The sequence below is a fragment of the Ovis aries genome, chromosome 1, assembly GCF_016772045.2.
Source record: "Ovis aries strain OAR_USU_Benz2616 breed Rambouillet chromosome 1, ARS-UI_Ramb_v3.0, whole genome shotgun sequence".
NCBI lineage: Eukaryota > Metazoa > Chordata > Mammalia > Artiodactyla > Bovidae > Ovis > Ovis aries.
Window position 1 is genome coordinate 110,287,030 of NC_056054.1, and position 23,307 is coordinate 110,310,336.

Consider the following 23,307-nt stretch of genomic DNA (forward strand, 5'->3'; position numbering starts at 1 on the left):
GCAAAGGAGCCTGGGAGGGCTATAGGCTATGGGGCTGCAACGAGTCAGACATGATTGAATCAGCAACACTTTCAACACTTACATTATCCCTGTCATAAAAAAGCCTAGAATATAGTTCAAAAGTTAGATAAATAATTTCAACTAAATGTGATAAGCGCCATCACATGAGAATGAAAAACGCCAACAGAACTAAGACTGGAGAGATACTGAGATGAAAAGATGGTGATAAGAATAACCTCAAGCTTAAAGAATTGAACTTATCCTCCACCCACTGCCTACATTGTGCATATTCATCATGGACACTTTGCAAAATTCAAGAGACGGTAGAAATTTATACCGTGAGTTATACCATGCAGAATTGTGTGCTACTAACATTTAGATGATTTCCATTTAGCTTTCTCTGTATTCTATATTTTAATTAGTTGAGATAATTCTGCATATACCAAATAATATCCTGCTTTTCAACCATCATTTTCCATTGAATTAAAAACTTTTCTTATGCATAATTTAAAAGCTGTGCAATATATTGATAGTCTAAAAATATTATACTAGTATTAGTTTCTGTTTATAAATATCACATATAATCATTTCTGTATTCTAAATCTTTTGTATATACATATGTATCCACATTTATGTGGGTATATATCTTTGCTTTTCATTACAATATAGGGATCGCATGACCTTTACTATTTTGATATTTCTTCCATTTAACAATATCATGAACATTTGATACATAACACTAAAATTTTTATTGTAAAGTATGGTATGCATTAAAAAGAGCATATAAAACAAATGCACATTTTAAGAAAAATAATAAAACAAATACCTAGGTACCCTCTGCCTAAGCTAAGAAACAAAATCACCATAAAACTAGAAGCCTCATATATGCTCCTTTCAAATACTTCAATAGATGCCAAATAGCCACTATCATGAATTTCAGGTTAAAGAATTTCCATATTTTAAATTTCTCATGTTTTTAAAGAACATACTGCTTTGAAGAACTTATTATTTCTTAATGATATATTATTTAATCTTGCCTTCTTTGGAAAATTAAATAAATAGAATGTATGTGTGTATGCTAAGTCGCTTCAGTTGTGTCTGTGTCTTTATGACCCTATGGACTGTATACTGCCAGGATTCTCTGGAGGTCCATGGGATTCTCCAGGCAAGAATATTGGAGTGGGTTGTCATGCCCTCCTCCAGGGTATCTTCCAATCCCAGGAAATCAAACCTGTGTCTTTTATGTCTTCTGCATCGGCAAGCAGTTTCTTTACTGCTGAGCTACTGGGGAAGCCCAATAAATGGAATGCACACACACAAATATATATATACAAACTTTGGTTTGCTTCTATTATTCAACATTATGATTTGAGATTCATCTACATTGATTTGTGAAAATGTAATTTGTCCCTTTCAGGAGTCAGCAAACTTTTTCTATAAAGGATCAGCTAGTAAATATTTTAGATTGTGTAAGCCATATAATCTTTGTTGCCTCTTTTTAGTCTGTGTAGGCCAGACAATCTTTATTGCCTCTATTTAACTCTACTATGTTCGTGCAAAAGCAGTCATACATAATACATAAAAATGGGTGTGACTGTGTTCCAATAAAGGCTTACTTCAAAAACAGCTGACCTGTGGGCTGTAGTTTGCCCACCCCTGTTTCACAATTAATTCATTCACTGTTCTAAAATACTTCATTGTAAGAATTTTCTTCAATTTAAATATCCTTTCTGCTTTTGAAAATACTTGGTTTGTTTCAGTTTCATTTTTCAACAATAAACAAACTTGCTATAATCTTCTTGTTTGTGACTCTTTAGCTTTTCTGGGCTAAATATCTAATGATAGAATTGCATAGGATATGTTTATTTTCAGCTCTGACAGGTAAGATCTGTTTTTCAAAATAATTTTAACAATTTTTATCAATTTACATTCCATTTATTAGGGAACCATAGCTTCCATTGCACTGTATTTGATAGTTTTGATGTTTTGTAATCTGATAAGCATGAAATGGGCTGTGGTCTTAACTTGTAGTCTGTGGTCTTATGTTCTCTGGCTATTAACAATATTAAAAATTTGTTCACATGCTAACTGTGTTTCATCATATAAAATCCCTGTTGCTTTCTTTTTAATCTATTATTATATTAAGCTAATCTTCTCCTTCTGATTTTTAGAAGTTCCAGGTGCTAGTATTTTATCTGTTATTTTTATTGTGAATGTTTTTCCTATTTCTACCTTTTCCTTTTCTTGTGATTTATTTTTGAAAAATAGGAGTTAATTTTTCATGGGATAAAATTTATCATTATTTTCTTTTCTGTTTTGTATTTTTCACTATCCCAAATTATAAAAATATTCTATTATCTTCTAGATGTTTTGTAGGATGTTCTGTTTGTTTGTTTTTACATTTTAATACATCTGAAACCAATTTTTTTTTTTTAAAGCTGTGCATGTTCATGCTCAGTTGCTCAATCATGTCTGACTCTTTGTGATCCTATGGACTGTAGCCTGCTAGGCTCCTCTGTCTATGGGATTCTCCAGTCAAGAATGCTAGAGTGAGTTGCCATTTCCTTCTCCAGGGGATCTTCCCAACCCAGGGATTTACCTGCATATCCTGTGTCTCCTGCATTGGCAGACGGAGTCTTTACCACTGAGCCACCTGGGAAGCCCTTTAATGGTGTGGGTGCTGTTGCTTCAGCCATGTCCCACTCTTTGTGACCCTATGGACTGTAGTCTGCCAGGCTTCTCTGTCTGTGGGATTCTCCAGGCAAGAGTACTGGAGTGGGTTGCCATGCCCTCCTCTTTAATGGTGTAAGCTCATCTAATCTCAGTTTTTTCCATATGGGTACACCAACTATTCCGGGACTATTAATTGATGACTCTGTGCTTTCCACCAATCTGCAAAGCCAGCCCTGGTGCAAATACTTTCTGTTATTTCAGAACTCAATTTTTCCCCCCATTGGTGAGATTGCTTATCCCTGTAATAATACCACATCTTCTTAATTCTTATAGCCTTAGGATAAGCAACGGAGAAGGCAATGGCACCCCACTCCAGTACTCTTGCCTGGAAGATCCCATGGGCAGAGGAGCCTGGTGGGCTGCAGTCCATGGGGTCGCGAAGAGTCAGACACGACTGAGACTTCACTTTCACTTTTCATTTGCATGCATTGGAGAAGGAAATGGCAACCCACTCCAGTGTTCTTGCCTGGAGAATCCCAGGGACGGGGGAGCCTGGTGGGCTGCCGTCTATGGGGTCACACAGAGTTGGACACGACTGAAGCGACTCAGCAGCAGCAGTAGGATAAGCAACAGTATTTGAAAGGCAAACCCTCTGCTCTTGCTTTTCTTCTTTAAGAGTGTTTTGGCTTCTCTTTGTACTTCCATATAAATTTTATTATCAGTTGTCAATCTGGCAACCAATGAACCAAAAACAATCCATTTGGGATTCTGATTGAGCTGCACCAGAGTTTTGATTAATTGAAATCTTTGTAATATTAGATCTTGCAATTCATAAGCATGGTGTACTGTTCCATTCATCTTTAGTGTTTATTATTAAAGTTTTATAATTTTCTTAATAAAGGTCTTTATTCCTAGATATTTTCTATTTTTAAATTTAATTTTCTATCACTTTAAGTACAGAAATGTGATGAATTTTTATATATAAATTTCATACCAGAAAGTTTGTTAGACTCTGTTAATTCTAATAGTTTATCAGTAGCTTCTCTTGGATTTTCTATGTTCACAATCACATCATCTACAAAGAATTTCTTTATTCTCAATTCTTGTATCTTTAATTCCTTTTTTCTTGCCTTACTGGGCTAGCTAGAATATTCAATTTTCAATGTTGAATAGAAGTAAATAAAGCAGTCACCTTTATCTTGTTCTTAATCTTAAAAAGAATCCTTCAGTATTTCACCTTTAAGTATATGCTGGCTGAAGAATTGCTGTACATATGCTTTATCAGTTAAAAAAAATCTTTTATTCTTTGTTTACTAAGCGTTCTTATAAGTAGACTCTGAATTTTAAAAATGCTTTTTTGGCAGCTACTGAAATAATCATGTCTCTTTTCCTTTAAACAATTCATTTGAGGAAAAATATAATTGGGCTGTTTAATGTTAAACAAGCTTAGCATCCTAAAATAAAACCAGCTTGGTCATATGCCCATTTTATATATGGTTGAATTTGGCCTGGTGACATTTTGCTTGAGAGTTTTGCATCTATTTCTATGAGTGAGATTGCCCTGATAAATTTGGTATCAAGATAATTCCAACTTCATAAAATGGGGTTAGGAGTATTCCCTCATCAGGGAGAAAGAAATTTTATTCTACCCTTCTAGTTTCTTCTGACTGGTCTAAGAGTTAAATTGACCTGAGACATATTAGTGAGAGAAAAATCAAACAAAAGTTAAATAACAAGTACATATGTGAGAGATTCAGGAAGACTGAATAACTCACCAAAATGACTGAAACCCTCACCTTGAATATCATGTTCAGCTAAAGAAAAAAGAGGATGTTGGGAGTAGTGATTTGGGACTTCCAAGAGGAAAAAGACAATCCAAGAAAAGCAAATGTTTGATAAACAAATGTTTGCTGAGCCAGGCAGAAACAATGGGACAGAGAAATTTTAATGAGTTGACTTTGCTAGATTTCTCTCTACCTACCATACCTGGTTCATACCACAGTTACCTATAGTGATGGCTCTCTTCCTGGAATAAGCCCTCTATCTACAAACTTTTAGGCATTTAGGGGGAAGGTCAAAGATTCTTCCTGAGTCTTTGGACCTTAAAAATAACCAGCCTAAATTAATCTTCATGCTAAAGAGACACATCCTGGGGGTGGCAAATTTTGCTCCCCTACCCCCTTCTATTTTTATTACCCATAATAGTTTAAACTATTTCAGTCTTAAGATTGAAATTAACTTATCCTTGAATGTTGTAAATTGTTCTTGGCTTAGAGGTTTATTTGTAGACTTTTCACTACTGTCTTTATTTCTTAAAATAGTTTTCAGGCTTCTTCTTAATTCAATATTGATAAGTAATTTTTTTTCTAGAAATGTATCCATTTCATTGAAGTTTAAAATGTATTGAGACAAAGTTTTTCATAAAATTGCTTTTCATCTTTTTGTGTCTGAAAGTTCTGTCTTTATGTCTCTTTATTAATTCTTACTAGAGTTTGTGTCTTCATTTTTTTTTTCTCCTTTGATGGTTTCACTAGCAGTTTACCTAAAGTTTATAAATTTTTACCCTTTTGGATCTTATCTGTTTTATCTTTTTTTTATATTGTATCATTTTTTCTTACTTCTACTTTCTTTTTTTTTTTATCTTGTTTTTATAACTTCTTAGGGTGGATGCTCTACTCACTAATTTTCAGCCTTTTATAAAAGTAACAAAAAAGCATTTTAAACTACAAAGTTCCCTCTAATAATGTTCTAAATGCTGATATGTGATTCTCTAACTATTATTTAGTTCTAAATATTTTTTAACTTCCATTATTAGTTCCTCTTTGAACCATTGGTTAGACTATCAAATATTTGTACGTTTTAAAGTTTCTTTTTGTGACAATTTCTAGCGTAATTACATTGTGGGCTGAGACTGTGGTCTACAGAAAATATAGTTTTAAGAAAATTTTGAGACCAATTTCATGGGCCATAAATAGGTTATCATTTTTTTTTTTAATGACTCAGGAGTACCTGAAAAGAAAGCTTTACCTCAAGCATTTAAATAATGCTGCACAAATTTTCTGTATCTCTTATTCCAGTTCTAGGACCTAGTCTGCCACATCTCTGGGCAGTTGATTCATGAAATTTTGAACCGAATCTTTGTGGTATTGAATGTGTGCTCACCAGAGGGTAGGGCAGCACCAAGAGATGGTGCTGACTTTCTCTTTGTTTTTCAGCCCTGAGATCTCCAATGAGGACAGCCAACTACACAGAGATAAGAGAGTTTATTTTCCAAGGTTTCTCCAACTTCCAAGAACATCAGCTGAGCTCTTCATGGTGTTTCTCATCCTGTACATTCTAACTCGGGCTGGTAATGCCATCATTGTGACTGCTATCCATAAAGACCATCACCTCCACACACCCACGTGCTTCTTTCTAAGTGTCCTGTCTACATCAGAGACTTTCTACTCCTTGTCATCATCCCATGCATGCCTTTCAGCCTTGTAGGTCTGAGCCAGTCCATATCCCTGGAGGGCTGTGGGACTCAGCTTTTTCTCTTTCTCTGCTTTGCCATCACCAACTGCCTCTTGTTGGCAGTAATGGGGTGTGGTCGCTATGTGGCTATCTGTAACCCACCTCATTACTCAGTCATCATGAACTGGAGGGTCTGTGCCATGCTGGCATTCTCTGTCAGTGCCACGGGGTTCTCACTCTCACTGGTTCAGGCTGTGGCTATTTCCAGATTGCCCTTTTGCAAGGCACTGATTGAGCATTTCTTCCCTGATGTTCGACCTGTGTTGAACCTGGCCTGTGCTACCCCAATCATCAATGATATCCTGACCTTAATTATTAGTCTCTTGGCCATCACAGGCCCTGCCACCTTCTTCTTCATCTCCTACATCTTCATCATCTCCACCATCCTCAAGATTGCCTCAGTTGAGGGCTGGAAGAAGGCCTTTGCCACCTGCGCCTCCCACCTCACTGTGGTCATTGTCCACTGTGGCTGTGCCTCCATTGCCTACTTCAAGCCCAAGTCAGAGAACAGCAAGGATGAGGATCAGCTGATCTCAGTGACCTACACTGTCATAACACCTTTACTAAACCCTGCTGTGTATAGTCTAAGAAACAAAGAAGTCCAGGATACTCTGCAGAGAGTGGTGAGTAGAAATCCTTTTCCTAAGATGAGATCCCTACCCAAATAGGTGTGCATGCCTTCCAGGAGGAAGTCTATACTGGTAAAGTTACAAAGCCAGTATTTCAAATGATTGGCGAAGTTTCATACATCACATACAGGGCCAGAGCAAAACTGGAGCTGAGGGGCAAGCCTCTAACAAATGATTTTTCACTTCGTCAGCCTCTTTGTTAGCATAATAAAAACACAAGTCACTCTACAGACCTGTAAATAAATACACACTGGCCCTATTCCAGGAGATAATTTTAAGATCAGAATGTGATCTCATGTTCATCTTGAGGCAGGAGGTAGATGAGCCTCTTTCCTCTCCCCATGGTAAAGCTATTTGGGATTTATTCCCTGTGGATTGAAACTCCAAGTCAAGAATAGCAGGACAATTAAAGGAGGAGGCTGGGCCCCACCCAGACCACATATTTTTCATTCTTGCAGTCAGGAGACCTCCTTGACTACACATGTGCAGAAAGCCTCCTTGGAGGCCAAAGAGCAGTTATGCCAAGGGAAGTTCTGCCCAGATGCCTTTTCAGTAAAATCTATCTTGGCTAAGAGATGTGTGCACTCACATGGGAGGATCCTAAGACATATGGAATATGGACTGTGAACGAGGCAAATCAAAAAGATTGGCCAAAGGAAACTTGGAAGAAATACCCAATAAAAGTAATTCAAACTACTACAAGGGTGTGACCCAGGAACTCTGAGTCTGCCTGTGTGTATATCCACAGGTCCTGTCCTCTTTTCCTCTTAATAAATACTTCACTTGGTTTACTACTTTCCTTCTTTGTGCTGATTCTTTTCTGCAAAGCCGAAGGGACAGGGCCCTTATCACTGACCACTTGTCTAGTGGCTAAGATCTGATGTTCGCTTCTCCTCAACCCAGCCTCAATCTCTTTCTGGGAACCCAAGCCCCACTCCAAGCTGTTGTAGGCCGAGGCCACCCAAGGTCATCTCAAACTTAAATTTAAAGTGACCAGTTCACTTTTTAATGTGGTATAAACCACATTAAAATCACCACCTCACTGAATCTTCTAACAAAAATTGGATGCTTGAACAAGTAGTCACCAGGAAGGATACTGTGCAGAAATCTAAGTGCCTTGTGTTTTAATACGATAAACAAAGTGAAAATATAAATACTTTTTAGGAAATGGGTTTACAATCAGCTAGAATCTTTCTAGAAAGAATATTTTCAAGCATGCAGGACTTCAAAGGAAAGGAAACCAGGGTTGTGAGAAGTGAAGAAGTTGAGCGGAGAGAAGTACTAACCACATATGACGTGTATGGAGCTTACGTGACTTGGTCTGACACTTCACTTCTTCTGGCTAGAAATAAGTCACATGAAAAAGTCCTTGTGAGGCTTAAAGAAGGGCTCTCTCATGGGCAGGATATATAGCAGGCTCAAGAAAAGAGAAGACTAACAGCTCAGAGATCAAAGCATTGGAAGAATGCTATGAAATTAGCTAAGAAGAAAGAAAAATTAAAAGCAGATCCAAATTAGAACTTCTTGTGATAGGAGAGAAACCAGAAGGGCAAGGGGATGGTCAGGAGGAGCCAAAGAGAGTTTAGAAAAGGGTGTTCAGTTTGGGTCTTCTCCTGCCTTTTATATGTAAATTCACAAAGGCAAAGAAACAGAATTAAATGGAAATATGAAAAGAATCAGCATAGCACCTTTCTGATAAATTAGGTAGTTTTTGCACTGGGATGACCCAGAGAGATGGTATGGGGAGGGAGGTGGGAGGGGGGTTCAGGATTGGGAACACGTGTACACCCATGGTGGATTCATGTGGATGTATGGCAAAACCAATACAGTATTGTAAAGTAAAATAAAGAAAAAATCTGAAAAAAAGTCAACACTAAAGGGACTTTTGACTTGAAAACTTCCATAAAATTAAAGCAACTGAGTTAGAAATGGAATAATAGAAGACAATGTACTGTTCTTCATCTTAAAAATAAATTTAAAAAAAGAATCAGGATGAACTTTAGATTTTGTGATTAAAAAATAGGTGTTGAATCAAACTATAATGGCCAATATTGATAATTACTGAGCAAGTCAAAATTATTATACTGATCTATTTATTAAAAGATACATAAGATATATATGAATACACAGTATTCTCATTGCAAAATATTTTTAAAATATAGAAATATCAAATAAAATCTATAAAGTGATTATGCATTTTATAAGCTATATAGGCTATAGCACGTAAAAATCTAACTTTAAAACCGATGTGCAATTCAGTGTGCTTTGTAATTCTGAGCTGCCGATCTGCCTGAAAAAGTCAGGTAGGAAAAGGGCCTGACTTGGACCACTCCTCTGCCATGACCCAAGAGGTCTGTCCCTAACAGCATCCCATTTAAAGGACTAGCTCATCCCCTCACCCCCACTCAGGAGTCTGCCAGAAAAAGACAACTAGTCTTTTCCTGTAAACTTAGACAATTTAGTAATTAAGTCTTTTTATGACTAAACAGTGAAACTCAAGGTCCTGGTCCTCTCCTTTCTTCCTCATTATCCTCTGAGTGGATCATGCTCTGGTGGAGGTGAGACAGTCTAGACCTGGGGCCTGGAACCCTTTGTTGCAGTGCTGGTTGTTGTTGTTGTTGTTCAATCGCTCAGTTTTGTCCAACTCTTTGCAACCCCATGGACTGTAGCACGCCAGACTTCCGTGTCCTTCACCATATCCCAGAGCTTGCTCAAGCTCATGTCTACTAAGTCAGTGATGCCATCCAACCATCTCGTCCTCTGTCAATCATCTCCTTCTCCTCCTGCCTTCAATCTTTCCCAGCATCAGGGTCTTTTCTAACAAGTTGGCTATTCACATCAGGTGGCCAAAGGATTGTAGCTTTGGTTTCAGCATCAGTCCTTCTAATGAATATTTAAGATTGATATCCTTTAGGATTGACTGCTTTGATCTCCTTGCAAACCAAGGACTCTCAAGACTGTTCTCCTGTCAGGGGACATTCAACTTTAAGGGATCCAATATGTTGTTTTCTTCCCTTGTGTGCCATTTCTCAAGGACTCTCTGTTCCTTATCAGTTCCTGGGAAACAGGAACGAGCAGAGCTGCATGTAGTTCTCAGAACTGAGATCATTGGAAAGAGCACCTGCTTGGATTCCCTTCAGCGACTCCCTTCAGTGACTCTCTTCAGTGACCTTTTACTTAAAGGACTATCCATCTTGTTGCAACTGGTGGAATTTCATTCTTTTTAATGGCTGACTAATCTTTTTATTGAAGATACATCAGCATGTGTTTCTGGAAATAAAGTACCCCGACTCCAGTCCCTAGGTCCTGGTCTACGAAGACCGTGACATTCTCCAACACCGTATTTCAAAAGCATCAATTCTTCAGCGCTCAGCCTTCCTTATGGTCCAACCCTCACATCCATACATGACTACTGGAAAAACCATAGCTTTGACTATATGGACCTTTGTCAGCAAAGTAATGTCTCTGCTTTTTAATATGCTGTCTAAGTTTGCCATAGCTTTTCTTCCAAGAAGCAAACATCTTTTAATATAGTAGCTGAAGTCACCATCTGCAGTGATTTTGGAACCCAAGAAAATAACAGAACTGTCACTGTTGCAGTTCTTACATCTGAACAAACCTATCCTCCCAACAACAAAATACAAAGAAACTATAAGTAGCTAAAAATAACTGCACACATGGCTTGCATGTGTACTAAGTCGCTTCAGTCATGTCCGACTCATTGCGACCCTATGAACTGTAGCCTGCCAGGCTTCTCTGTCCATGGGATTCTCCAGGCAGGAATACTGGAGTGAGTTGCCATTTCCTTTTCCAGAGGATCTTCCCAACTCAGAGATTGAACCAACATCTCTTATGTCTCCTACACTGGCAAGCAGGTTCTTTACCACTAGTGCCACCTGGGAAGCAGTCAGGCAATTATGAACAATAAAATACAAAACTATCAAAACCCCGACTGCCGCTTCTAAAGTGTTGAGCAAAAGCAGGGTCCTATGCATGATCCCTGCACATAGCACCAGCAAGGAGGTGAGCAGACCACTTAAGCCGCTCCTCTGCCCTGACCCAAGAGGTCTGCCCCTAGCCTCATCCTATTTAAAGGACTAGCTCACCCCCTCACCCCCATTCAGGAGCCAGCAAAGGAACCTGTTAACTCTCTTTCACTACTTTGTGCCACAACCCAAGTCCCAGTAAAGCCTTGACTGAATTTCCTGTCTGACCTATCAATTTCTATTGATTAAGGAGTCCAAGAACCTTGGGTTGGTAACAGAGGCTTCTAGTTTTCTTAGCAGGGAAGAAGAGGAACGTGATCCATGGTCACTTCCATCTGTCCATGCTGGATTCAATATAGATACATGACCGTTGTAGTCATCCTTGTTGGTATCTTTTGAGATGACTCTGGTCTTGTCATGTTCTTCAAACAATGTGGTTCCTGCTTCATCTTCCTTGTGATTACTCTCAGCTCACTGGCCCTCTCTCTCCAAGCACTTGAGGGCACTTGGACATTTAGTTGTACCCTTAACTCTGTAATGGAGTAAATAGGACACAATGAGGAGTCACCAAGACATCCTGTTGGATGTATCACTCACCTATTTCTGCTTCACCAGCAGTCACATGCTTTCCGAGGCTGGGAAGTGAGGGACATATCACTTCTGCTTTATCAGATGCCTCCCCTCCTTCTTTACAATAGGGTAAACCTGGCATCTCCAGTAGGTGCAAGAGTGGGCCTTCCCCAATAACCAGCTAATTCTAGTGCTATCATCTCCACAAAGCCAGACACCTTTATTTTATTTTAGCAGGAAAACCTAAATCCTTCCTAACTCTGTAGTAGTTTACATTATATGTTTCACATACAAAGTACTTTTAGTGCTTAGGCTTTTGATATTCAAAAGTATTCTTTGTAAACTCAAATAAGCTTTCCTCTCTAGAAAAGTTTGCTCAAGTTAAAAACTATTTCAGCTTTTCAGGCAAATGTTTTCATTATGCATTAAAAAAATAACTTTTTGAAATTCAATTGACTTTTTTTTTTCCTGAATTCTTTTGGGCTTACCCTTCCCTGGAGCAAATGAAAAGTCCTCGGACACAATGTAAAATACAGAAATAATGCAGAATTTTAATTCTATTCCACTTACATATTTGTTTTAAAATGTTTTATTACCTAATAGAGATATTTACCTGCCACTATTCTTCCTCAGAATATTTTTAGATGTTTTTGTTTGCTTAAGATTTTCATATAAAATTTAGAAGCAGCTTATTTAAATTACACCCTTCCCCAACACACACACATACTCAAAACAGTTACATTCAAGCAAGTCAGAATCTGGTGCATTTGTTAATTTGTGAAAAACTAATATTTTAATGATCTTAAGTCTCCATAATAAAAACATAGTATTATTTTCCATTGGTTTAATTCTTCTTTTGTTTTTACCTTTTACATTTCAGTGATCAACAAAGATAACGCTAATTATGATGTCACCATCCAAAGATACACATAGTTATTTTTCATACCCATGAATCATTTATTTTGCAAATGGAAGTCTGTACCTCAATATCCCTCACCTATTTCTTTTTTCCTTCCATCCCTTTCCCCTTTGGCAACCACCTGTTTGTTCTCTATATTTATGATTTTGTTTCTGCTTATGTTTATTCATTTGTTTTGCTTTCTAGATTCTACATATAAGTGAAATCATACAGTATACATTTAGCTTCTTTCACTTAGTATAATACTCAAAATCCAACCAATTTGTCACAAATGGAAAGAGTTCATTCTTTCTTATGGCTGATTAATATTCCATTGGTAATATTTACCATTTTCCTTGCACACTCATCTACTGATGAATACTTAGATTGCTTCCATGTCTTGTCTCGTTGTTGTTCAGTCACTAAGTCGCATCCGACTCTTTACAACTCCACGAACTGCAGCATGCCAGGCTTCCTTGTCCTTTAATATTACCCAGGGTTTGCTCAGACTCATATCCAATGAGTAACTGATGCCATCCAACCATCTCATTCTCTGTTGCCCACTTCTCCTCCTGCCCTCAGTCTTTCCAAGCATCAGGTTCTTTTCCAGTGAGTCAGCTCTTCCCATCAGGTGGCCAAAATACCGGAGCTTCAGCTTCAGCATCAGTCCTTCCAAAGAATATTCAGGGTTAACTTCATTTAATAGTGACTAGTTTGATCTCTTTGCTGTCCAAGGGACTCTCAAAAGTCTTCTCCAGCATCACAATTCCAAAATATCAATTGTTCGGCACTCAGACTTCTTTATGGTCCAGCTTGCACATCCATACATGACTACTGGAAAAGCCATAGGTTTGACTATAAGGACCTTTGTTGGCAAAGTGATGATTTTGTTTTTAATATGCAGTCTAGGTTTGTCATAACTTTTCTTCCAAGGAGCAATTGTCTTTTAATTTTGTGGCTGCAGTCACCATCTGCAGTGATTTTGGAGTCCACGAAAATAAAATCTGTCACTGTTTCCACTTTTTCCCCACCTATTTGCCAGGAAGTGATGGAACTGGATGCCATGATCTTAGTTTTTTGAATGTTGAGTTTTAAGCCAGCTTTTTCACTCTCCTCTTTCACCCTCATCAAGAGGCTCTTTAGTTCCTCTTCATTTTCTGCCATTAGAGTGGTAACATCTGCATATCTGAGATTGTTGATATTTCTCCCCTCTATCTTGATTCTAGCTTGTGAGTCATTCAGCCGGGCATTCTGCATAGAAGTTAAATAAGTAAGGGTGACAATATACACGCTTGACATACTCCTTTCCCAATTCTGAATCAGTCAGTTGGTCTATGTCCAGTTTTAACTGTTGCTTCTTTACCTGCATAAGATTTCTCAGTAGACAGATAAGGTAATTTGGTACTCCCACCTCTTTAAGAGTTTTCCACAGTTTGCTGTGATCCATAGTCAAAGGCTTTAGTATAGTCAATGAAGCAGAAGGAGATGGCTTTTTTTTTTTTTTTGGAATTCCCTTGCTTTTTATATGATTCAATAGATGTTGGCAATTTGATATCTAGCTCCTCTTCCTTTTCTAAAGCCAGTCTATATATCTGGAAGTTCTCAGTTCAAGTACTGTTGAAACCTAACTCAAAGGATTTTGAGCATTACCTTGCTAGCATGTGAAATGAGTGAAATTGTATTATATCTTGAAAATTTTTTGGCATTGCCCTTATTTGTGTTTGGAATGAAAACTGACCTTTTCCAGTCCTGTGGCCACTGCTGAGTTTTCCAAATTTGCTGGCATATTGAGTGGAACATTTTAATGGCATTGTCTTTTAGGATTTGAAATAGCTTAGCTAGAATTCCATCACCTCCACTAGCTTTGTTCATAGTAATACCTCCAAAGGCCCATTTAACTTCACATTCCAGGATGCCTGACTCTAGATGATTGACCACACTATCATGGTTATCTGGGTTATTTTTGCATATTATCTCTTCTGTGTATTCTTGCCACCTCTTCTTAATATCTTCTGCTTCTGTTAGGTCCATACCATTTCTGTCTTTATTGTGACCATCTTTGCATGAAAGATGGCATCTCCAATGTTATTGGTATCTCCAATATTATTGAAGAGATCTCTGATCTTTCCCGTTCTATTTTTTTCCCTCTATTTCTTTGCATTATTCATTTAAAAAGGCTTTCTTACCTCTCCTTGCTATTCTCTGTCACTCTGCATTCAGTTGGGTATATCTTTCCCTTTATCCTTTTTCTTTCGCATCTCTTCTTTTCTCAGCTATTTGTAAAACCTCCTCAGGCAAGCACTTTGCCTTCTTATATTTCTTTTTCTTTGGGATGATTTTGGTCACCACCTCCTGTACAATGAGTTCATGATCTGACTCACAGTCAGTTCCTGGTCTTGTTTTTGCTAACTGTATAGAATTTCTCCTTCTCTGGCTACAAAGAATCTAATCAATATAATTTTGGTATTGACCATCTGGTTATGTACATGGGTAGAGTCTTCTCTTTTGTTGTTGGAAGAGGGTGTTTGCTTTGACCAGTACATTATCTTGGCAAACCTCAGCCTTTGCCCTACTTCAGTTTGTACCCAAAGCCAAAATTTCCTGTTACTCCAGGTATCTCTTGACTTCCTGCTTTTGCATTCCAATCCTCTATGATGAAAAGGACTTTTTTTCTTTTTTGCTGTTAGTTCTAGAAGTTCTTGGAAGTCTTCATAGAACTGTCAACTTTAGCTTCTTTGACATTAATGATTGGAGCATAGACTTGGATTACTGTGATGTTGAATGGTTTGAGTTGGAATGAACTGAGATTATTATGTTGTTTTTGAGATTGTACCCAAGTACTGCATTCTGGACTCTTACGGTGAATATAAGGGCTACTCCATTTCTTCTAAGGAATTCTTGATCACAGTAATAAATATAAAGGTCATCTGAATTAAATTCTCCCATTCCCATCCATTTTAGTTCACTGATTCCTAAAATATCAATGTTCACTCGCCATCTCCTGCTTGAGCATGTCTAGTTCACTTTGATTTACCTTTTTCTCTTGGCTATTGTAAATAATGTTGTAATGAACACTGGGGTGCATGAAACTTTTCTAATTGTGTTTTTGTTTTCCTTTTCTTTTGATAAGTACTCAGGAGTGGGATTTCTGGGTCAAATTGTAATTCTATTTGTAGTTTTTTTTTGAGGAATCATCATACAGTTTTCTGTAGTGGCTATACTGATTTACCTTCCCTCTATCGGGGCATAGAGGCTTCCTTTCCTTCCCATTCTCACCACCATTTGGTTTTTGTTCTCTTTTTTGATAGCAGCCATTCTGAGAATTGTAAGGTAATGTCGAGTCTGGCTTTGATTTCCATTTCCCTGATAATTAGTGATGTTGGATGTATTTTCATGTGCCTGTTGGTTATTTGCATGTTTTCTTTGGAAAACTATCTATTCAGGCCTTCTGTCCATTTTAAAATCAGGTCATTTGGTTTTTTGATGTTGAATTAGATGTGCTCTTTTTTATCCCTTATTGCATATATTGTTTGCAAGTATTAAGTATCTTCTCCCATTCAGTAGGTGGCTTTTCCATTTTGTTGATAGCTTCCTTCAATTTGCAAAAGTTTTTTAGTGTGACAGTCTGATTTATTATTTGTTTTCATTGCACTTCCCTGAAGAGACATATCCAAAATAGCTTGCTACCTATGTTTTCTTGTAAAAATATTATGGTTTCAGGTCTTACATTTGTCTTTAAGCCATTTTTAATTTATTTTTATGTATCGTATGAGTAGTCCAGTTTGATTTATTTGCATGTAGCTGTCCAGTTCTCCCAAAACTATTGAAGAGGTTGTCCTTTCCCCTTTGTATATTGTATGTTGCCTTGTCTAGTGTAGATTACTTGTCCATATATACATGAGTTCATTGCTGGGCTCCCTAGTATGTTCCACTGATCTATGTGTCTGTTTTGGTACCAGTGCCATGCTGTTTTGATTACCATAGCTTTGTAGTATAGTTTGAAATCAGGGAGTATGATACTTCAGCTTTCCTCTTCATTCTTAAGACTGTGCTGGCTGTTTGGGGTCTTTTGTGTTTCCATGTTTTACACATTTTTCTATAACTTTTTTTCTAGAAGTTTTATAGTTTTACTTTTTACACTTAGGTCAATTATTCATTTTTTAGTTTGTTTATAATAAGCTGTGAAATTGAGGTCAAGGTCAAATTTTTGCCTTCAGATATCCAGTTGCTTCAACTGAATCTTTTTTTAAGGACTGCTGTTGCTGCTGCTGTCACTTCAGTCATGTCAGACTCTGTGCGACCCCATAGATGGCAGCCCACCAGGCTCCCCCGTCCCTAGGATTCTCAAAGCAAAAACACTGAAGTGGGTTGCCATTTCCTTCTCCAATGCATGAAAGCAAAAAGTGAAAGTGAAGTCACTCAGTTGTGTCTGACTCTTAGCGACCCCATGGACTACAGCTTACCAGGCTCCTCCATCCATGGGATTTCCCAGGCAAGAGTACTGGAGTGGGGTGCCATTGCCTTCTCCATTTTAAGGACTGGCATTCTCCATTTTTCACATTGTCAAAAGTCAGTTGAGCATATTTCTGTAGATCAATTTATGAGTTTTTTTATCTGTTCTAGTGATCTACGTGTCTATTGCTCCGCTAATACCACACTATCTTCATTAATGTAGCTATACAGTAAATCTTGGGCTTCCCAGGTAGCACTAGTTGTAAAGAACCCACCCAACTAGGCAGGAAATGTAAGAGATGCAGGTTTGATCCCTGGGTCAGGAACATCCCCTAGAGGAGGGCATGGCAACCCTCTCCAGTATTCTTGCCTGGAGAATCCCATGGACAGAGGAGCCTGGCAGGCTACAGTCCATAGAGTCACAAAGAGTCATACATGACTGAAGCAATTCAGCATGCATGCATAATAAGTTTTATTAATAATTTTAGGTAGAGTGATTCTACTTTATTCTTATTTGTTAGGATTATTTTAGTTATTCTAAAGCTTGTATATTTCCACATCAATTTTAGAATAAGGTTGTCTATATCTAATTACATTAAATCTATACATAAACTTAAGGAAAACTGCCAGCTTTACAATGTTGAGTCTTCCAGTTCATGATCAAAGTATGTCTCTCCATTTGAGTACTCTTTGATTTCTTTCATCATCATTTAGAAATTTTCAGCAGGGGTCCTCAATGTACAGGATCTTGTGCCTGATGATGTGAGGCGGAGCTGACATAATAATAATAGAAATAAGTGAAAGTGAAAGTCGCTCAGTCATATCCAACTCTTTGCAACCTCATGGTCTATACAGTCCATGGAATTCTCTAGGCCAAAATACTGAAGTGGGTAGCCTTTCCCTTCTCCAGAGGATCTTCCAAACCCAGGGATTGAACCCAGGTGTCCCATATTGCAGGGAGATTCTTTACCAGCTGAGCCACAATAATAGAAATAAAGTGCATAATAAATGTAATTTGCTTGAATCGTACCAAAACCATCGCCCCCCCGCCCCAACCCCCTCAACCTGATCCATGGAAAAACTCTTCCATGAAACTGGTCTCTGGTGCCAAAATGGTCAGAGACCACTGATATTCAGTACACAAATCTTATATATGCTTTGTTAAGCATATACCTAACTATTTCATTTTCTTTGGAGAAACTGTAAATGATACTGTGTTTTTAATCTTGGTTCCCTAATTTTTAATGATGTATAAGGAAATGTGATTGATTTTCATATGTTGATATTGTATGTTGTAACCTTGTTTAACTCACTAGTTTGAAGAATTTTTTATTTTGTTTTGTTTCTGCCCATATGTTGGATCTTTCTACATAGATAATTATATCACCCATATAAATAGGGACAGTTTTATTTCTTCCTTTCTGATCTATATGCCTTTTATTTCCTCTTTGTGTCTTATTGCAGTGACGAGAACGTCCATTACAACATTGAATAAGAGTAGTGAGAGCAGACATCTTTGCCTTGTCCCTGATTTTTTGGAGGGAGTATTCAGTCTTTCACCACTAAGTATACTGTTATTGATGTTTTTTATACAGTCTTTATCAAATTGTGATAATTCCCTTCAATCCTTAACTTTCTAAGAATTTTTGTTATGAATGAGTGCTGGATTTTGTCCAATGTTTCTCGGTGTCAAGTTGATATAATTACATAATTTTTCACAGGATTGGCGTATTTATTTTAAAAAGAGGAACAGGGAAGCCACCTAAGTGATTATATAACAACAGGAGCTTCTTAGTTGAAAGATCTTTGTTAGAAAAGAGAGCATCAAGAACTCAGCAGCTACCATCAACCTATTCTTCCATTGTCAGTTCTTTGCCAAATTACTGAAAAGGGAAAGAAAATTAGCCTTTGGGGTCATGGCAACTAGTATTTCCTGACAAGTTTTGTCAGTTCTACTTACAAGGCAAATTTATCCACTTCCTTCAATCTCCACTGAAACTGGTCTTATCCAGAAACAGTCTTCTCTCACTATCTACTCTCCTTGTTTATCCTTATTATTTTCCAGTATTCTCTACATAACAGCCCAAGTTGTCTTTTAAAGATGAAAATCAGATCATGCTCTTTTCCTAATTAAGGACACCCAATGGATTCCCAGTGTACTTGGAATAAAATTTACTCTCCTCATGATGAACTACAGGCCTTACCCTATCCTTATCACTCCATGCCATTAAGAGTGACTCTTATGTCTAACCTCTTACCTGCTAGTCCAGTAACTATTAACATAGATTTACTCCCACTTGGGAAATTTATACTTGCTATTCCTTCAGTCCAGAGTACTCTCTTTCTCCAGATTCCCATTCATTCATTTGTGCTTGTTCATTCTCTATTATTCAAGCCTTGACTGAAATGAGAAGTAATCCTTAAGGATTCCTTCCCTGACCACTTCATCTATAGAAATGCTCCCCATTGTCGTTCTCCATTAGGCGTTTTATGATTTTTATAGCACTTATCACTAGCTGAAGCAAAATAATAAGATTGCAAATAAGGGATGGAAAACTGTAAACCAGGCAAAATACTTAATAGAAGAGAACAAAAAACACTAATAAAAACAAACAGTGAACAAAACAAAGTTCCTGCTGTCATAGAACTTATTTTCAAAAAGGAACATGTCCAACTCTTTGTGACCCATTGACTATACAGTCCTTGGAACTGTCCTGGCCAGAATACTGGAGTGGGCAATCGTTCACTTCTCTTTTACACTTATAAACAATTTATAAGTAATATATAATGTTATTTTGGGGAGTGTAATGTTTGAAGAAAATAAAACAAAAGGAAAGAGGACCGCAAGACAATCATTCCTGGCAGCAGGAAACAATAGTTTATTTAGGTCAGGTGGTCAGGAAAGGTGATGTGTAAGCGGAAGAATGAATGAAGAAGTGAGTCAGCCTTACAGAATCTGAGGGAAGAGTGCTCCAGGCTAAGGTAAAGTGTAGGGGAAGGTCCTGAAAAGGGGTTAAACTTGGCATGTGTGAGGAACAAAAAACAGGCCAGTGTGGTTGAGAGGAATGACCAAGGCAATTAAGGGGAGTATTGAAACTGGCTTTATAAGCCATGGTAAGGACTTTGAATTTTATTCTAAGAGGGATGACAAAGCATTGTAGAGACATCTGAGCAAAGGGACTACCTGATTTGATTTAGACATTAAAATCTGCACTCTGAGTGTTACTGTGATTAACACCCAGAACCAAAGAAGAGGCAGGGAGAGAGCAGTCAGGACCTTGCTTGCTGTGATCCAAGTTAGGAGTGATAACAGCTTGGAACAAAGTGTACCTTTGAGGGAAGAGTTTATAGGTTCAGTTTGGGATATGGTCTGTTGGGGATGCCAAGAAAATATTCAAGAAAAGAAAATGGGATATAAATTTGGAGTTTTGGAAAGAAGTATGGACTGGAGACTTAATTTTGGAAATTGTTTAGAGCCAGAAGAGGAAGTGATCATTAGGGTGTAACTGAACAGTGAAGTGGTTTGTGGCTGAAAGGAGGTAATTTAACACTGTGAGATTGAGGAGAAAAGAGAAACGACACTGGAAGTAAAAAAAAAGGGAGGGATATGAAAACTAAAAGAGGTTATGTCCTGGAAACCACATGAAAAACAGTTTGCAAGTAAGATAAATTAGTCAATCGGGTCAAATGCTGCCAGTAAGCCATGTTGTACAGTCTGTTAGAATGGACTATTAGACATGACAATATCAGGTGTTCAGTCTCAATGAAAAAAATTTGTATGAGTAGAGGGATAGTGATAAAAGATTGTTTAATGTGAATTCAAGAGAAAAAAGGAGAGAAATTTAAGACAATGTAATTCCTTCAAAGAGTTTTGATGTAAAAGGGAGCAAATAAATGAGCCTCTAGCTGAGGAAGGATGTGGGATCACAAGAAGGTTGTTTTTATTTGATTTTATGCTTGTTTTTTGGGGATGAGGAAAATTACAAACAAGTTTGTAAATGAAGGTGATCTAATGCAAATTTGAGGATTCAAAAGACATAAGGGAGAACTGCTAAAGCAAAGTTCTAAGTAGGAAAGGGGATTGGAGTGCAGTGCATAAGTGTACGGATGGGCTTGTTAGAGTGCATGGAGCACACCCCACAGTGAGAGTACACAGGCATGGTACTGAGCACAGATGCACATAGTTGGGCTGAGGTGTTGGTGGGAATATATGAAAGATCTCTCTTAACTGCTTTCAGTTCAGTTCAGTTCATTTCAGTCTCTCAGTAGTGTCCGACTCTTTGCGACCCCATGAATCGCAGCACGCCAGGCCTCCCTGTCCATCACCAACTCCTGGAGTTCACTCAGACTCGCGTCCATTGAATCAGTGATGCCATCCAGCCATCTCATCCTCTGTCGTCCCCTTCTTCTCCTGCCCCCAATCCCTCCCAGCATCAAAGTCTTTTCCAATGAGTTAACTCTTCTTAACTGCTTTATTTGTTCTTAAAAGAAGTAAAAAATAAAGTCACGTGCTTTACAAAGGATAAGCAAGAGTCTTTGGAAGTTAGAGAATAAAAAAGAATGTGTGAAAACTGGCAAGAGAAAATGGTAGACAGAAATACAGTGCTTTCGCCATAACGTCAATACTCCACTTAATGTTAAATGTCATGACTTTTAAGTAAAACTAGCTATTATAGGAGAAGGCAATGGCACCCCACTCCAGTACTCTTGCCTGGAAAATCCCATGGATGGAGGAGCCTGGAAGGCTGCAGTCCATGGGGTCGCTGAGGTCGGACACAACTGAGCGACTTCACTTTCACTTTCCACTTTCACTTTTCACTTTCATTGAAGAAGGAAATGGCAACCCACTCCGATGTTCTTGCCTGGAGAATCCCAGGAACGGGGGAGCCTGGTGGACTGCCATCTCTGGGGTCACACAGAGTAGGACATGACTGAAGTGACTTAGCAGCAGCAGCAGCTATCATAGGAATGTATTTTTCACCAGTGGAGTTCAACTGCATGAATACTCTGCATAAGAAGAAAATTTGACTTAACCAAGGTTGGTATCATGCCAGATAAGATTGGGGCATGTGAATTAAAGGTGAATGCAACTAAATGATAATCTGTGGATTTTAACAGGTTATGGAGGACACAAGGGTGTAGTAGCATGGAACCCTGAAAATGATAGAAATAAACATAGATATAAAATGTAAGACTTTATAAATTGAGGAATTTTTAAAAATACAAGTGAGAATGAACTGAAAAGATAAGCAATAAAAATAATAGCTCTTTAAGCAAAAGAGACACAGATGCATAGAACAGTCTTTTGGACTCTGTGGGAGAGGGAGAGGGTGGGATGATTTGGGAGAATGGCATTGAAACATGTATAATATCATATAAGAAATGAATCACCAGTCCAGATTCAATGCAGGATACAGGATGCTAGGGACTGGTGCACTGGGATGACCCAGAGGGATGGTATGGGAAGGGAGGTGGGAGGGGGGTTCAGGATGGGGAACACATGTACACCCCTGGTGGATTCATGTTGATGTACGGCAAAACCAATTTTAAAAAAAGAAAATATAATGGAATAAGATATTCCATTCCTAAATAAAACAAAACAGATCAAATACATGGAAATAGAAAATGCTCATTTCCTATATGAAGAATATTCTAAAACCCAGTGCTGTGTGCTAAGTTGCTTCAGTCTCTGACTCTATGCAGCTCTATGGACTATTACCTGTTGGTCTCCCCTGTCCATGGGATTCTCCAGGCAAAAAAAAACTGGAGAGGGTTGTTGTGCCCTCCTCCAGGGCATCTTCCCAACCCAGGAACTGAACCTGCATCTCTTACATTTCCTGCACTGGCAGACAGCTTTTTTTTGCTTTTTTGCTTTTTTTTTTTTTTTTTACCACAAGGGCCACCTTGGAAGCCTCTAAAACCCTACTGAAACATATAAAAGAAAATAAACATTTCCTTTTCCTTTTAAAAGTGTTCCTTTTAAAATGAGTAACACTTTCCTCAGTGTTCCAACATTAAGACTTTGGTTTTAGTGTTGTAAAGACTAAAGATGTTTGTTCTTAAATTTCTATGAATTCAATGAGAAATCAATAAAAATACCATTAATTGTTAAATGTGAGAATAAAGGGAGACTCTAAAGAATAATCAGGGGTGGGGGGTAGATTTAGCATACAGTAATAATATAATGTAGTAATGATATGAGTTTATTAGTCAATATATGGTGTTGAGACAATGGCCTAGTTACACATAATAATAAAAAGTATATCTAATTTGATTTTAAGAAGTACATTTTACTTTGTTCATTAAAACCAATTAGATTCCAGATGTATCAAATACTGAAATACAAGAAGTATAGAAGAAAACATGGGTACTTAAAAAAGTAATCTTGGAGTTAGAAAGGCCTTGATAGACATGTAAATAAAATACTAAGAAAATTTCAAACTCACAAACTCAGTAATAATGATAAACAGAAAAATTTTACAACATATATAATAAAAGGCATAGTTACTTATAATTGAACTCTTGTAAGGAAATGATGATACAGGAAAAATGAGCAAGATATGTAAATGGATGCCCTTGTCTCCTT

At 37.8% G+C, this 23,307-nt stretch overlaps 1 protein-coding gene across 1 annotated transcript in view; it reads left to right on the forward strand.

The window, feature by feature from the left end:
* Positions 1-5,902: 5,902 nt before the first annotated feature.
* The window catches only part of LOC101113975 (olfactory receptor 10J1-like), a 33,065-nt gene continuing 15,660 nt past the window's right edge, over positions 5,903-23,307 (forward strand). The window contains 4 exon segments of the mRNA XM_027965428.1: positions 5,903-5,975; positions 5,978-6,118; positions 6,121-6,380; positions 12,477-12,489. Coding sequence (XP_027821229.1) covers positions 5,903-5,975; positions 5,978-6,118; positions 6,121-6,380; positions 12,477-12,489 — 487 coding nt within the window.